This window comes from Tenebrio molitor, chromosome 2, assembly GCF_963966145.1.
Source record: "Tenebrio molitor chromosome 2, icTenMoli1.1, whole genome shotgun sequence".
In the NCBI taxonomy this organism is placed as follows: Eukaryota; Metazoa; Arthropoda; class Insecta; order Coleoptera; family Tenebrionidae; genus Tenebrio; species Tenebrio molitor.
The window spans coordinates 27,814,421-27,832,895 of NC_091047.1; the positions used below are offsets into that span (position 1 = coordinate 27,814,421).

The window sequence follows — 18,475 nt, forward strand, 5'->3', positions numbered from 1 at the left end:
TAAATAAGGATCAAATAAAGTGAATAAAAGGGTCAGGCTCACTTCGCATAACGCACTCAGGGATGCTTGTTTATTTTTAATTCAAAAAGAAAATATGTGCTGGTGTCGGGCGAGAGATAAATTGTTGCCATCCCGAGGATAAACAGTTTTAACGGCCTTAGCAAAAATGTAACAGACTTGTTTACAAACGTAATTGCTAAAGGTTTTTCAATGTAAGATCACTTTTCCCAAGTCGATGTTAATTTGCTGTGACCCGATCCACCTTTATTAACTTATTTATTGATTTGGTGATTTTGCCTCGAATAAATATTTACGAATTTTCCTCCGTTAGCGGCAAAAGGATCATAATTCTCAAATTTACTTTAACATTATTTTCGAATTGAGAGTAAATAACGACTTTGTGTTCAATATTTTCGTTATTTGTTTTGTGCTGCTTTGATATCATTAGGCAATTCCGTAGATGTTTCCACTTTTGTGTGTCTTATTTCTCAGATATCTACAAGTAAATGAATTCGTTTTTTACTTTATCTATACTAATCAAAATTTAAACAAAGATGAATAATTAAAATTAACACCTTAGCAGTGTATCGAAAAAAATTTTTTTGTTCGACACTGTCAGAATTTGAGAATTTTCTCCTGTGTGAACAGATTTTGATAAATTTGACAACTTGTCAAAACGAAACGTCAAGCTAATTTTAAAGATTTTCAGCGATTTGGAGCCTTTGGGGGGCTCGTCGAACAAAAAAAGGTTGTATTCAACTCGTTCTTGTGTAATTTGGGCTTTTTTTGGCACACGTGGACCTTTAAAACTCTCGTTTCGCTCGAGTTTTAAACTGGCCCACTCATGCCAAAAAAACTCCAAATTACAGACGAACTCGTTAAATAAACTACTATAAAAGTGAGTTCTTATTCCACGGGGATCGATCTCAACAAAATTTGAAGTCTTTGAGGGCAAGGCGATTTTGCAATGTTTCAAGCAATTAGAGTTTGTATTCTTCTAAAGTACAAAAGAATGTGGTTGATTACGAACCTTAGAGGCAAATTAATGTCTCTTTTAATCTTGAAGTAGCAGCGTTCAAGAGTCATGAAGAAACTACTTTAATTAAAATGGCCAAACAAAGTTCCTCCAATGTTTGTGTAGAGGATGCAACTGCTGACAAAGATCTAAACCAACATTGTTGAGTGAACAGTATTTAATTTGAAGCTTTCTACAAACATTTACCAAATATTGTAATCTGGTCTGAGCTAAAGTAATCCATTGCGTACCAGTTCTAAATTTAATACATCTTTCTTAATTAAATCCTTGAACTGGGATTGTCTGGAAAGATGTTAGGTAATTTATTCCTTTTAATAACAGAAAATTAGTGGATTATAATTTCTACTGCAGTTTTAAATTTATTTCTTCAAATGACATTGAGTAAGTCGTCGCTAAGACAATTCTGACGTTTACTAATGGAATATACGGCGGTTGGGAACGACACACAAAAGCTACACTCGCAGCTCCTAAACTAAGCATCACAGGTACATGATATCTGTAGCCAAAATGTTTGTCTTGAATCCCCCTTGATGAATATTCACAAATATTTCATGTAACTGTGTTAGTATCGGAGAAATGACGCATCTAAAATTTGCACGAAGTAGTTGCACAAAAGTGGTTATAACTTATAACTCAAAATCTACAAACGTTAAAGTTCTTCAATTTTTATTAACACCATTTTCGTCCAATAGGTAGGTACTAATGGTTTACATGCGACGCCTGTTTGAAATGTTTAATTCTCAAGTCAGCACGAGCAGCAGAAATGAAAAATGTGTCATATTTCGGGAAGTATAAAAGGTAGAGGATACATCATTTGGAACATTATTGTAGACCTTAATGAGCTCTACATTTCTAATGAATATCATTTTTGTACAACGCTATCGGTTTACCCGTGACGCGCGTTTAAAGTGCGACTAATAGCAAAAAATAAAAAAAAGAGTGTGTGCTTAAGACCGCACGACAGAAGTGAAAACTTCTACTCGTATGATGCTCGTTACTGATTTTATAAAAATATATCATTATGGATGATAGTACTTGGAGGAATAAGGAGCAAGGCATAAATAATTAATGTTACATATTTAAATCCAATGCTGTTTTTAAATAAACATAAAAAATCTGTATTTTTCAATAGATACTGCAAATACGTCCGCTTGTAGAGGTACACTCTAGCAAAATTTGTGAGGTTAGGTTTGGATGTTTAAGTTTTATTTTCTTGACGATGATATTGAACACAACACAAGTTTTCATAGCAATACCAATACTCTGTATTAGGTATGATAATTTGTCCATTTTCCTCTTCGCATTTGGCTACACAAATTCTCCCAATAAATGGATGAATTGTTGAAGTCATATAATTGAGAATTACGTATTAAATCCTACATTCATCTGTAAATTTACAATATTTGTCGTGTCTTTATCGTTTATATTGTATAAAACTATACAGGGTATTTCATGAGTGATAATGAGCCTGACGGAATAATAAATTCAACCCACAATACATTTTCAAAAAAAGCCGGACATTTTAATGACGGTAGCCAGCTTTTTTCGGAAGTATAATGTGGGTTGCATTTTAAATTACGTCAGGCTCATTATCACTCGTGAAATATCCTGTATATATATACAATTACTCCTGCAGCTCTGCACTGACGTCAGTCAGGTCACAACACAACGTACAATGAAAATTTAAAATTGACAAGTGACGCACAATTGATTGTTTTTCGCTCGCTCCGCTAAAAAACTCGACTCCCTTGATTTTAGCTTGCCATGTCGTGCTGCGAACGATTTTCGCTTGTGCTGCGAACGATTTTTACCGTGTCGCATGAAATTAATTCACTGCCCAGGAATAAAATGTATGTGGCGCGCCTAAAGAAGTTTTTACTTCAAAAATGTCTCATTTAGATGTTATGCCAAAGAGGCACTAAAATTGGGCAAATAATTAGCCGGAAAAACCGTGAATATTGTCAACGGATCATACTCATTCCCATACCGTCAACATGTGAAGACGTTAGATGGTACCACGCCACATGGGTACCATGGTGCCGACGCTGATTATTGAAAAACGGCGGATGTGGCCAGAGGCAGAGCGCAAAAATTGCAATCGAACCAAATGAACACAACATGCAGTTGACAAGAGTGTTAAAATTAATTAAAATCTTCTATATTTGTCTTTTTTTATTATTAGGCCCCTAGAGAAAAAAAAGTGATAAAAATTCCTTCTTGCCATGGAGTAACTAATTAGTTTCAGTCACTTCAGATCAAATCGATAAAATAAATAACCGCTTTTCGGCATAACGAGCGATGGACTCCCCTGTTATAACAGCTTTTTGTAGCAACCCCTTTATTTGCATGATGTTTTGTGTTTGGAAGCGATCATTTTTCAGAGTAAATTAATGAAGCACGGCTAGTATTGTTCGTATTATTCGAAGCTGCACTAAAGAAGTGGAGAACACTGAATGGTTTAGAAGCTTTAGAACAGTTTCCATAAAACATGAGCTTCATGACTTCGGCGGAATTAGCACTTTCTATCGGTTCAAAGTTGAAATAAAGTGTTATCAGAGCAATGCGAGGAGATAATATTGCGATGGATTCAACGCTGAATGGAAGAGTGATGCGAGAGATTTTAGATAAAATTTAAATTTCGAATGTTAGATTCTTTTCGGATCCCGGAAAATGAGTAGGACGTTATAGGGGAATAAAACGTGGTTAATACGCAGCATTTGTAATCCTCTACTTTCTTACTTTTCCTTTATTAAGTCGTTTGTATCTACTTCAAGAGCATAAGAGTATAAGATGAATGAAAAAACCTTTTATGGTCGTTTTTGTTGTTGAAAGTTTCGGCTAAACAAAAAAAGAATTGACAAGATATTGATCAGTTGTAGCTGACGCAAATGTGAAAATTCAATTTTAGTTCAATTTAAGTCGTATAAATTTGCATTTATTTGTTTCACATTTGCCCTCGCAGAAAATAGTTGTCAAGTACAAGGGTGACTGCTCTATGTTATGATAGTTTTCTAGATATTAATAATTTGAATTTTGAAATTTTAACAGTATCGTGTCTGACCTGTTATGGATGATTATAATTATAAAGGTACAAGTTACTTTGAATTTAATTAAAATCGGTAACGCAAGAAATATTTATTATACGATACTCACTCGTTAAGTGCTTATAACTTACAACAGACCTCTAAAATTGGAAAAATTTCACCCTTCTAGTCTCCAACTTTTTCCCAATCTGTTATGGTATAAGGCAAATACCAACCTTGCCCTTGTAGCGTAATGTACTATTATCAGTGTACTGTGTTCAATATTCTTGAAATCAAAATTATGAAATTGCATGTAAACTATTCCAACTGTTCTCTCAGAATTAACCCAAAATCATTTTTTAGACAATTTTCAATTTTAAAACAAATATCCTAGGATGTGCAAACAATAAGAAAATCGATTCTGAATAAGAAAAAAACTTAATGTTTCTTTTACTTTTGCTAGTTGAATTTTCATTTTGTGGGGTAGAAATCTTTCAGTCAAATTTTATTTAGTAGTTATTTACGAATCGAGTGCGAGAAGACATTTTTCGCGCATTTGCGCGAATGTGGCGAATACGTCTTCGTGCATCGAATTTTGTACCAATATTTTTTGAAATGAACATTATGTCTGATTTGTCGTGTACCCTGAATAGATGGCGCTTGCCAAAGTGTCAATCGAATTAATAGCGATTTATTTTCACTCTTTCGAAATTTTTAACATCCAAATTGAAGCAATGGCGTTGTGTAAACAGCATTTTATTATTATCAAGTCAAACTATTTTCAGAAGCACTAGTGCGCGAAATCTACGTTCGCGGTTAACTGCCGCGGTCGCGAAATGTCATTTTGAAGGTAGTGAGTTCAAAAAAGAACATTATTTGCAGAATTTGTTCGAAGTATATCATCCCTATTGGAAAGAAAATCAAAATTTAATTTTCCATTCAGAAAATAAACTTAGTTGAAACATATTGGGTGATACAAAATGATTGTAGCCAAGTATGGCAACTATGTACGAAAATTTATGTGGGAACTGTGTGGATAGGGTAGAGTTGATATTTCTATGACAGTTCATAGTCGCGCAATTTTGAAAACTGTCAAATCAATGTGCAATGATATCAAAAAAATCAAATGCTCGCTTATGAAATGTCATACAAATGATAACTCTACCTCATCCACACAGTTGCCACATACATTTTCATACATAGTTGCCATACTTGGCCACAATCATTTTGAATCACCCAATAGATAACATGTAAGAGCAAAATTATTTTCAGAATAGTTTTCAATCGACTTCTATCTTTTTTATACAATTAATTTTTTTTGAGAAGAATAATAATCAATGTTTCAGTTCACAAACGAGTTTTTAAAACCTGTTTGAATTTGCGGAAAATGACACTTAAGTGCCCCTTTTTAACGACTGTTCTTCAACTTTGTCATTAATTTTATCAATAGACCAAGTTTGGAAAGATTTATTTTGGGAATAATGAGGTTGGTGTTGATGAGACGGGGACTAAGTAAATACCATTTTTGGCTTCTGACGTCACATTAATCATCGACACCGTTTCTGTTGAGTAGTACACAACAATACTGTTCATCTCAAAGTTGGCCAAGTACATTAACATTTTTTGAACAAAATAAAACGACTTTAATTTTATCAACTCGTCGCTGCCACTTTAATTAATTATAGGAAATCCCCTCTTAAGTGCCGGCGAATCAGCGGATTCATTGTTTGGGTTTTTGTCGTTGACTAAATCACACATTAATTTCCCGAGTCTCGGCCCTTGGAAATAAAAAAAAAATCATCAATGGAGAAAACCGCTAAGAAATAACGCCCTAATTGAAAAACAAATCCAAATTAAATTATTGTGCGACGGTTGCTGAGAGGGTCATTAATTACGGTCAAAATCTGGGTGGAATGTGTTAAGTTTGCTCAGTTTATTGGGGTTAAATGTGCCAGATAAAGACATAAATTTTAAATACTGTCGGCTCGTAAGTGATAGATGATTAACAGGATCGGTTTCATTTGCTCGTCTGAACATTAATCAATTCTGGTTCGGGGAGAGATTTCGTTTTTCTCAGCGGATACGATTCGGGGAAATTAATAAATTGGTACAATTATGTAGAACAACGAGGGAGACAACCACAATCAATTACTTTTGAGTTGTGCAGGTATAAACAAAAACAAAGAAATTAATTTGTATGAAAAATGATGGACAATTTAGCTCGAAGACAGTTTCGACTTGTGGGAAAAGAAAACAGTGAAGTGTCTATTGTCAAACAAATAAAGTGCACAGTCTCTAATGAATGGAAAGTTTCAGTGAGAAGGGTTTCAAATTTTTTTTGGGAGAAAATCTGGGAAGTGTCTTTAGAAGAACGTTGTACATCAAGAGTCCTGTGGAATTGTGCGGTTCTACAGGGTTATTCTAAATGATTGTAGTCGAAGTAGGCGCGAAAACTGAATGTAAAATTTATGGTTGCCGCTCCACATAAAAAAATCATCAAAATGATGTGTTAAATTGGGTGCAAAACAACTCAATATTTTTAAAATTGATTGTAGAACAACTCACTATTTCTGCATTCAATCGTTAATTTAACAAAAATAAATAAAAGCCTCATCACCGCACTTTTCACCTAAAACATGACAGTGACAGAGACACAACTGAAAGCGGCAAAAACGTAATAACATGGGCATGGCCTACTTCGACTACAATCATTTAGAATAACCCTGTATAATTTAGTGTGTCGAACTATGTCGAGCCGTTGAAGCTGTCAAATCAGATGTCAATAGTCAAATGTCAAATAATAAAATTTTAGCGTCAGTTGGGAATTCGACGTCTTAGTTGTTTTCCTTGTGATTTTCTTCTACGGCGTTATGATAAAATAACGCACAAAATTTATAAAACGTACAGTATTAATTTTTGAAAAAAAATGCAAAAACACGTCAAATAGTTTTTTAAATTCTGCGTCTTTTAACATATACAGGGTGTTTCTGAAATATGTGTGTTAATTTTAACCAGTGAAAGAACTCGCCAATTTATGAAACTTTTCTCTGTAACATTTTGTAAAATTCGTAAAAGTATTCCAAGATTTTTTGCCCCACAATTTTTACCAAACGAGTCGTTTTGTGTGATTAACTAGTTTCTATTTTTTGTAACCATGAGAATCTAAATTTTGATTATTTATTTTTTTCTATAACAATGGAACTTTTTAACAAAGCTCTGTTTCTATCACAACAGAAAATTTTCGCCCTTACCCATAGGCGGGTATACACTTTGATGGTTGATTTATTCCAAATTTTAAATCAATTTGTACTGGTTTTTCGTAAAAATGTTATAGAGAAAAGTTCCATGATTTGGCGCGTTTTTCCATTGGTTAAAATTAACACACGTATTTCAGAAACACTCTGTATGTATAGAAAAAAAAAATGGGTCAAATTTGTCAAAGTTATGACGTCATTAATATTTTTTCAAAATGGAAAGCTACGATTCCGATTATATTATTTGATAAAGCTTATTTTTCTGGATTATAAAAATCTAGTTTAAGTATGGATTACATAAAAAAATGAGCAAAGTAATAAACAACGAAATAAACTTGATTTTAATTACATATTAAAATGAACTACATATTAAAAAATTAAAACAGAAAGCTATCTAATAAGAGAATCTGTTTTTATAATTTTTTTCAGTTGGTTTAATAAAACAAATAACAAACCAAAAACAAAAATATTTGTTGTTGTTTATAATCCAGTAGTTTGTGACTTGTGAAAATTAGTCGTTTCACCAGTGTCATACCAATAATGACTCGTTTAACCGAAAAAGAACGTATAGAGATTCTAACGATGGTAGTTAGGTTACGGCAAATAACTTCGAAGTCATGAAGAAGGATGTGCTTTGTTTAACGAAGTCCATTTTGAAATACCTCCAATTGCTAGAAGCAGAGTAAGCAGAATTTTGTTGCAAAATTTAATGAAATAGGAAAGCAAGTACAACAGAAATGGCTTTATAAGAAAATGTTCGTCAGTCGTTTGTGGTAAAGCTTTAAAAAAAAGAAAAACTGCACTCATATAAAGGTCAACTCGTTCATGAACTCTCAGAAGAAAATCCGGATATACGTTTGGAATTTTGTGAAATCCTCATGAGACATTGCGACGAAAATCCAAAATTTTTAAGTAGTGTAGTATTTTTCGAAGGAGGCAACGTTATACAGGGTGTTTCTGAAATAGGTGCATTAATTTTGGCGAAAAACGTTGCGTAGTGGTTTAAAAAAATAGGAAAGATTTTCCTAAAACCGTTCATATCTCCAAAACTAAGCTACCTAAAAACGTGAAACAACCAGATTCTTACGAAGTGGATTTTTTGCTATACGGGTAGATTTATTTGAATTTCGATTTCAGCGTTAAAACACGTTTTCTGGATGAAAATGGATATTTTTTTCATATTAGCGCTGATCTCAATTAGCCATTGCAGTATTTAGTGGCGTAGGGTTATTTTAGTGAAAAGTCTCTCCAATTTTTTTTTGGAATTAAACATCGTTTTTCGGCAAAATGGTAGATAGAAAAGTTGTTCCTTTTGACGAGTTCTATTACCAGTTAAAATTAATGTACTTATTTCTGTTACACGTTGTATTTAAGTGGTACAGTAAATCGACATAATTGTCACTACTGAGCTCGGGAAAATCTTCATTGGGTTCAAATAAAACACACCCAGCGACCCCAAAAAATTAATGTTTGGGTAGGAATAGTCAGGAGAAAATTTATTGGATATTTCTTTCACGGGAATTTAACAGCTGAGCGGTATTTAGATCACCTTCGTACGGAGGTGCTGCCGGACTTAATTGCTGCATTTCCTGATCCAAATAATGCACAGAATTTAGATTCCAGCATTTGGTTTCAGCAAAATGGGCCACCACCACATTATGGTGTTAATGTTAGGAGATTTCTAGACAACCAGTTCGAAAGAAGGTGGATTGGAAGACGTGGACCAATGGAGTGGCCACCTAGGTCCCCGGATCTGACCCCCCTAGATTTTTTTCTTTGGGTTTTTCTGTGGGTTAATTGCCGATTTGGAAAAAATGGTAAATAAAAAAATTGTTCATCATGACGAGTTCTATTACTGGATAAAATTAATGTACTTATTTCTGTTACACACTGTATACACATTTATATTGACAAAAACTTTCGTGTAGGCTATGTTTCCAAACGTTTTTTTTTCAAAATTTCTTCAAGTTAATTTTGTTTATGTTTTGAAGACTGTCATTTTTTGTATGTAGTATTTGGAATTATGTTTCAAAAATGTATTGATATTTTTGACTCCATTCGTAGAATGTTCCCGAAAGCGTGTAATAATCATATATTTATTTAGATCAAAGTGTCGACTATTTTGACGTTTTCGAATCCCTTGAAAATATATTCAATTTCATACTTCGTCGTGGATTTTTGACTAGTTAATAAAGTAATGGTAGTATCTTCAAGGATATCTTGGGGAATGTTTTCGTCGGAATCACTATCGAGAACGGAACTTTGATAACGGCAAGTGTGCTTATTCTAATGCTGATTTCAAAAAAGGATAATGTTAATAAGCTGCTTTATTCTAAAAAAACAAAATAAATAAAAAAATAGGTGGTAGAAAACTTATGGGTTTACCTCTGCAGTGAACTATCATTTTCTCCCTTGGGTGATTACGATTTCACTCGCGGAAAGAAGTGATAGGGATTTCTCTCTGTTATATTAATAATTATAATTTGTGATCACATTTTGAGCGAAAAGTTTAAATTAAAATTGATTTCATTTATGCATTTGGTTCAATGTTGCGATATAGATATTTCCTTTTTGTAAAACATTTAAGAAGCTGAAGTTTAATAAAAAAAGCTTTCTGTTACTGTGATTACTTACTGATTGCCTGGGAAATAATGTGCCTACGGTAGCAATTTATACCAAAATGGTGTCAATTGCCAGTGTGGTATGCATATGTGGTTGGCGTAAAAACTTTATTTTCCATCATTACTCGTGAATTGTTTTTCTAACAAATTTAAAAGGTTCTCTAGGTGTTCTCCTGTAATGGTCGAGCCCTCGAAGTGGCAGCAAACGCCATGACATTGACATTTCATTTAGATGAAACTTCTCCTGTCTTCCTCAAATTAGCAGAATGGTTTTCATGGTTTTCATTGTCTTGATGATTTTCTCAGTTCTGAAATGTAACTGTGAATCTAAAGTTGAGATCCAGAGCAGTACACTGACAGAGAATGTTGTGAATATGCACCATGTGCTAAACAATGCAGAAATTTTTTGACAAGAAATTATCAGTTTTTCATTGTTTTATGCCAATATTCACAGAAGAGATTGAACGAAATTGTTTTTTGTCTGGGAAGTTTTTTCTTATATCTACTTACTTACTATTTATTCATCAGACACGACACCATTTGATTTATGATTGAAATCAATACAGCTTTGCATGTTTTAACCAATTCAATTAAAACTGTTATTTAATTTTTATAAAAAAAAGAATTACTTTATGCACTTAATACAGGGTTATTATAAATGATTTTAGTCCAAGTAGGCGTAAAAACTGAATGTAAAATTTATGGTTGCCGCTCCATATAAAAAACATCAAAATGATGTGAATAAGTGAGTACACACCGTTTCACACACGGGAGTTAAATTGGATGCAAAACAACTCAATATTTTTAGAATTGGTTGCAAAATTCAATATTTTTGGATTCAATCGTTAATTAAAAAAAAATAAATAAAACCCTCATCACCGCACTTTTCTCCTAAAAAATGACAGTGACAGCGACAAAAATTGACAGTTCACTTAAAAGCGGCAAACATTTCATAACCTGCTTCGACTATAATCATTTATAAAAATCCTGTATGTGTTTTGCATGTTGTTTTAAAAAATATTTATTCTGATACATATTATTTTTTGACTTTATTTCACATAGACCTAGAAACTTCTATTCACATTTTCAGTATCGTTTTGTATCTTCAGCCATTTTATTAAAATTATTCACTATTTTTGTTCAGCCTATTTGAATATAGTAATTTTACAATTTCCTTCTTCAAACTTGCATTTAATTTCAAACAAATTCAATTACTATCGGCATAAATGAACCCATTAAATTTTTTACATTAAAACATTTGTGTATCTCCATAGAGACGGTGTCTTTTTTTCTGAGCGGAGTTAGAAGTACTTGTAGTCCTAGGAGTAGAAGTGTCCCATAGGCGGCTCGACCGAGTCAAATGTAAGGCCAGGTTGATGTATTTGTTACGATTTATTTATCAGTTACAATGATCAATTACACAAAATATGTAATAATTAAATTATCCCTATTAAAGAAAAACCTCTAAAAAAGGGAAATAACGAAATTATTACCCAAATTTAACCGCTTCCCCTATGGCCTATCACGAGCCGCCCGTTGTGGACCCGTTGTGGGCGTGTCCACGGCGTGGATATAGATGTCAGATGTCATGATGTCAAAATTAAAAAATAACGCAAGATGACCGTTCAGTGTTAAAAAGTAAACAGCTGTAAGTTGTAATCTTTTGCTATTCACGTCTTGATAATTTTTGTTATATTTAGCGAATAACTGATGCCGTTGAAAACGAAATGCATGCCACGCCTCGGGAATAACAGAATAATTGACGCAGATCGCGGCCCAACCAAAGTCCCGAAAAGTGTATAACGCTCATGATGAAAAGTATCTGGCTACAAATGTAAAATTTCTGAGTTCCCTAGAGGAAGAATTATAAATTATTATTGTAGGTTATGATGTGTGACCGGCGTTTGTGATGCCATGAATTCACCAATTTGACACTGAGAGATATCGAAGATTTGGGCTCTGTTATCTTAGTTAAAGTTACTTATAATTACAAATCGCGATCATTTGAAAGAGTACATCGGATAATTTAGCTAGACTTTACTAATCCGTGCGATCAAATAAAAAAAAAAATTAGAGTAAGCGAAAATGGTGGTTTGAACCAATCAAAGCATCAAAGCATATTATGAAAGTTTCAAGTAAGTACCAATAATATTACAAGGGAAGTACTTAGGAATTACTGTTGCCTTAAACTTTAATAACTGTAATATGAATGCAACTGCAGGAAAAAAATGAGTTCATGTCAGTTTTTTTTTTTTTTTGGTGACCCGCTTGAAGATAAAATATTTAGTATATATCATTCAGAGTAGAAGGTCTTTTTGTGCTTCGCCCAGTTGCCAACCTTAACTACCAATCTCTGGGCTTGGCACAAAAACACTCACTTCTGCTCTTTATGATATAATATACTATTGTTGTATTATGATCGCAATTCTTTCAGCCATGGAGTTATATTTTGTTTTTAATAGAGTTTGTATTATTAGTACTGTTGATACAGTCGATTCATCGTGGGTCATGGTTAGATACATAAAAGATTTTAAATTTTTACTCGAATCTTCTCTCAACAATGAGAAATCGATGATTTCAATCATGACATCGTTTAACTGGCCTCAGGGTGTTAAAATTACATAATTATATTTGATGAAATATTTGATCTCGATTCCATTCATTTCCTGATATTACTAATTCTAGCTGAAGGGCTGCTTTGTGTTATATGGCTCTCCCCTTATTATTTACACAGGGTAACGTATATTATTCCATGATTGATTTTGCACTGCTTGAAATTAAATTTTCAGATGTGAAATATACCCCTGTTGTGTGGACATACACGTTTCAGCTCTGCTCGAAATGGTTACTGAATTATGTCTGATACTGTGTAATATTTGGTAAATATTTATTTGCCTCTTGGATGAAGCTACACGAGAAAACTTCTAACAAAGACAACACAATTGGTGATTTCAAACGAATGATATAACATTTTATATAAAAAAACTCTTTCCTTGCCTTCTAAATTTAATAGAGCGAAATATTTCTTTCTTGAGAACGAACAGGGAACGGTTTGAAGTTGGGACGAAATTTTAATTTCAATTTTTTTACTTCCTTCTCGACTAAGAACTGTGTACCGTCCATCGTTTCGCAAAGCACTCAAGAGCCACCTAATAAATTATACGAAAATACTACGAGAAGTAGTATTTTTATACAATATAAATTTGTTTTCTAATCTCTTTAATTCTACAAATGCATTTGATATATTGATTTACAGGAATTTTTGGTGTAATATACGTCTAATATTTTACAGCTTTTCCTATCGAGTTAGGTATATTATGACAAATAGAAAGCGTTTCCAAGGGTTCGACTGGAAAAGAGTCCATAAAGTAAACTAAAGTAGATTTCAACAGAGTTTGTGTTATAAAAATAATGTTTGTTTTTAGAAGGAAGTAAGTATAATGCAATTTTGTCATTTCTGGAACCGTACACGACATGAAACGGTAGTAAGAAATTTGAACGTTTTTACTTGAGGAGAAAAATAAGTAAAAAGTGTAAGTGATTGCTTAGTATTTTTCAATTTTCAATTTGCCGCAAAAATAGAGAAATTGAATTTTTAAATGGAGCGGATGCGTGGTTGCTATCTAGCACATCATAACTAATACCAACGCATCAAAAACGATTTAATTTTGTAATTGCCCTAAAAGCCCAAAACGTAACTGAATACCGTTTGTCTGTTGACTTTTGTGATATTATAAAGCTAAAAATTCCCCACCTAATGGAATTTTAAATATTGGCGAATAATTCAAACGAACGTCCGTATCTTTGTTTCCGGTGGACATCCATTACTCTAATCGCTTAAATCCGGAAACCCTTTTTCCACTATAAATCCCAACACACAAGTGAATTGTGATTTTCAACGTTTCACGCGTCACGAAAATTACACGTTTTTCACAGTTCAATTGCCCGCTTGCACGATTACCCATTTTTCCTTTCTTTTGCTGGTGTTTGCGAGCCATCTGAAGTTGGGCTCGCATTTTTCAGTGTTATTCTTTGCGGTTTTTTTTTATAGTAACACATTCTGTTCGAACAATATAAAATATAAGTTTGGATTGGGCTCTTCAAATGAGTCACATTCCACAATGTTTTGGTAATTGGCTTCAACACAAAAGTTTTTATTGGATTCTCATTTCTGCTACGAGGGCTTTTATTTGTTGTCTTTCCGTAAATAAATATTCTTCTGTATTTAAGTAAGAGTGATATCTCACGCAATCAAATATGAAAAAATGTTAAATGTTAATTACACCTTCTTACTTGTTACGTTAAGAGTTATACGTCATTCACCTATATTATAGTAGCGGCCGGGGAAAATGGGAATCTAGATTTTGAATTTAAATAACTTTGGGGGTTGTATTTAAATAAAACTGTAATGATTAACATTATTAAGATTTACGACCTCGAGGGGTCGATGGGCACTTTTCTGTTGTAAACAAACAGTCGCCCTTTTGTCAGGTAGGTAAAAATTTATCCCTGTCCTAAATCTTAATAATGATAATTGATAACCCTTACAGTTTTATTTAAATATAGCCCAAAGTTATTTAAGTCAAGAAGCCAAATGCCCGTTTTGCCGGGCCGCTACTATATGAGTTATGACCATGAAGAAATATCTAATATGCCCTGTTTCTCTGTCATTTTGGAAATATTTTATTCAGGGTTAAATGATTAAATCATCAGGTGGTGCAAAAAATAGGATATACGGTACGGGACTAAAGTATGTTTTCATCCCTCATATAATTATTGCCTTCGCTGTGTTTCAGTAATAAATTTACACTATGAAAATCTGCACTTTGGTTTTCATTCGTTTGCGTTCATAAAATATGTGATTTTTGAATCGGTCAAGGAGCGTTAAAAAAAGTGCCGTAGCGTGTCATTTTTTAACGCAATTATAAAATTTTTCATTCATAATTACTAGCTTTTTTAACGAGTTCGTATGTAAATTGGGATTTTTTTGGCATGAGTGGGCCAATTTAAAACGCGAGTAAAACGAGCATTTTAAAGGTCCACGGGTTCACGCAGGAGAAAATTTTCAAATTTTGAGTGTCGAAAAAATTGTTATCGAAACTTACGGGCGGCAAAAGATTTTTGTATCCAACTCGTTAGTAAAGTATCTTCTTTTCACTCGGCGGATTTGCGCACTCGCTTCGCTAGAGCGGCACATTTTCCTTCTCGTACTCACTTGTTGCATAAATAACTAGGTATAACTATGCGTTTAACCCATCCACTATACCTATACCTATACCATATTGTAATAATCATTTTCTATTTTGGTTGTTTTCGTTAATTTTGTTATCGTCAAGAAAGAGATACGAATGAATTTAAGAAATATACGTAATAAGGCTGACTTAAGGAATCAAAAGCGACAAATTCTCAACAAAATTCATGGTTCTAAAATGTATGATAGGTACTTCGAGAAAGGCAACACCATTATTATAACTGGAACTAAATAAATTGAAGAAAGTAGGTACAAAGATTGTATTTAAAGAAAAAAAAAATTGTAACAATAAAAATGGTGAGGATATAATTCTTGATAGAACAGATCTTAAGTTTTCTTCGTCATGGACTATTATTTCGGGGCGAAGAAGAGTTCAATTTCAGTCTATATTGTGTGAGTACGATACGATCTCTAGATATAGAGACTTAGAGTAAAGTTATTTAGGACCAATGGAACAGCAGTCAAAGCTGCTATTCTGTTGATGTACTGAATCTTTAGCGACCTACGTATTGCTCCTCTTGACTTTGAAGAATTTTTTTTCAAGTGCGGTTACTAAGATAAGATTTTGCGTAATGTAAGGTTCTTATTTTTTTAATATAATCTCCATGATATGCAAATAAAGCAAACATTTTTTTTGCAAAGACAAACAAGTGTCAAAGAACGAAAAAGATTATGAGGCGTAAAATGATAACTTTAAATACATCTTTGAGCATTTGTTTTGCAGCATTATTTCTTTCTTCATTTATAGAAAAGAAATCTTGAAAATGATAAATCAGTTGACGAATGCCGTTATACCTACATGGAAAGCTGTCTGGAGGTATGGTGTTCACAATAATGCTCCCGCACACACGTTGTCCTTCTTGCAAACCCACTTTACAGCCCTGATTCGGCCCCAAGTGACTATCAACTGCTCTCGAAATTGAAATCCGATCTGCGAGGGAAAAATTGAAAAATCTATGAAGAGGCGAATTTTGTACGTTTTATAAGGAAGAATTTGGACAATTTTTACAAAGGTATGGAAGTGTTAATTAAGCTCTGTAAGAAATGCATTTACATAGAATATAATTATGTTGAGAAAAAAAATTTCAACCACCAATTAGATCGGAAACTTTCGGCTCTTACTATGCACGTCCTGTGGAAATTATCTGAACAACTCGAATTAAATTAATATAAACCTCATATCATTGTAGAAGTTTTATTTTTATCGCAGACGCCTGTTTTCGTTTAAAATAGTTTTCTTAACACGTACCTACTGAAGTGTAAGGTGGATTTTGTGATAAAACCAGTGTAATAACTAAAGTGCAGCGTGATCAACAATGACTGAGTCTGTTGGCAATGAAACAATTGAAAAGTACTGGTGTTTTTTGTCTCGTAATTGGCACTGACTTGAGACGACATTAAAAACATTTTTGGTTTTGTCACTTATGCTTTTACAAAAATGAACCTTTCATGGTAAATTTCAAATTTGCCAAATTTCATTGTTACCAACACATTCTTGATCACACCGTAGATAAGAGAAAGGAAATTTAAGAGAACTGTTAATTAAATAGTTGGGAGAAATTTGGGAATTAGTAATAATTGGGAAAAATCCATAATTAAAGCTCCAGAGCTGTATACTTTTACAAAATCTACTACCCTCGCCTACTCGATTAAAGACATTTTAAATTGCTTTCACTCTAACAACCACCGTTTTAACTGCATCATCATTTAATCCGCTACAAATCCACAATTTTATCCAAACACATCCACGCTGAACTCAAGCAATTTCATTTAGTCGGATTTTATGTTGAGCAACTCGCGGAAAACGATGAGTTAACTCTATTCTCGAAGAGACGTTTCTGACACGAAACAAATCAAATATTACAATTTCATACAAACCTGCATGTTCTGCCTTCGTCTGGTGAAGTGTATGTCGACGCAGATCAAATCTTTGATCGAATTCCGGAATCTGCGTGAGAGGGCGCAATAGATGACGGGATTGAGGGCGGAATTGGCGTGGCCTAGCAGCAGAAGATACATGGTGAGTTCTTTGTAGTTGTCGTTACCCACGTCGCCGAGGAGGTTGACCACGTGATAGGGCAGCCAGCATCCAGCGAAGATGAAAGCCAGCAGGAGAAGAATGCAAGCAACGCGTTTGCGACTTCGCATTAAGCGATTCCTCTGAAAGAAAGAGAATCACGTTTCAGAAAATAACCCTCTAGAACGGAGAGGAGTTTGTGTTTTTATATGATCACGTTACTTAGGAATTTATTGTTCAGTGATAGTTGAAAAACGCTTTTGTCGTTGGCGATCGATGTAGTCTGGACATTGAAAAATTCCGTTATTAATTTTATTGTAAACGTAAACCTTACGTTGGACAAGCTATTTATGCTTTCAGTGCTTTATCGACCTCAGGACTAGACTATTTTTAACCAAAGTACGTTTCAGTTTTTGATTTTTGTCAGACAATGTTTTCAGTACAAGGTGATCAAAAAGAAAATAAATCAGAGCAGGCGTTGCAAATTATAGGTCATGTCGTAGTGGAATTCTACGCAAATAAACGTTCAATGCATGGGCGTAGACAAATTGTGGTGTTAAATGCTACTTTATAATATTATAATAAATCATACCTCATAAATTTTAGACGTTGTAATTATAATTGTGCCTTTTATCATTATTATCCGATAATGGAGAAAATGAAAAAATAAACAAGAGCCGTATTTTACATTCGTAAGAATGGGTAATATATCGTGCGTTCATTTAAATTTATCCTCAAGTTGGCGTTGAAGACTCGATTGTGAACGCACAATACGGATAACGGATGACGGATCAGCTGTTTAAATCTTACGCTTTTACACGAATGGTTCTCAATCGACTCTCCAACGTCAACTTTGAGGATAAATTTAAATGAACGCACGATACCAGCTTCATTGCCAAATGCGACATCACTGGTCATCGCGGAAATGTCAAAGAAACGTCAATTTTAAAGCAACGGTCTGCTGTGTAGGTAGTACTCTTAATTTAATTTGTTTCTGTCCACCCAGTAGTATTAACACGAAAGAGCTCTACTACATGTATGTACATGGTTTAGAGATGTCACAAATTGATAAAACAACAATTTGGAAGAAAAATGGATTGATTGCTGCAGATCCATTTTGTTCCCAGTGTGGTCACTGGATTTAAATCCGTGTGATTTTTTTTTGTGAGGACTTACTCGTATTAATCAGTTAGTGTACGCGTCTTCACTTAACACAATCGAAGAACTAATCGTCAAAATCCAGTGGATATTTGTTTTTTGATTTAAAAAACAT

At 33.6% G+C, this 18,475-nt stretch overlaps 1 protein-coding gene across 7 annotated transcripts in view; it reads right to left on the reverse strand.

Moving 5' to 3' along the window:
- Positions 1-18,475, reverse strand: part of LOC138123271 (orexin receptor type 2-like) — a 130,538-nt gene that overhangs the window by 29,392 nt on the left and 82,671 nt on the right. For 3 of the 7 annotated variants that reach the window (XM_069037895.1, XM_069037896.1, XM_069037898.1), the window contains exons 7-8: positions 17,064-17,345; positions 15,985-16,116 (exon numbers count right to left, since the gene is read on the reverse strand). In XM_069037895.1, coding sequence (XP_068893996.1) covers positions 16,012-16,116; positions 17,064-17,345 — 387 coding nt within the window. In that variant the 3' untranslated portion in view covers positions 15,985-16,011. Of the gene's footprint in view, positions 1-10,025; positions 10,243-15,984; positions 16,117-17,063; positions 17,346-18,475 lie in introns of those variants that run through there. The other 4 variants (XM_069037900.1, XM_069037893.1, XM_069037899.1 and 1 more) reach the window with 2 other exon arrangements.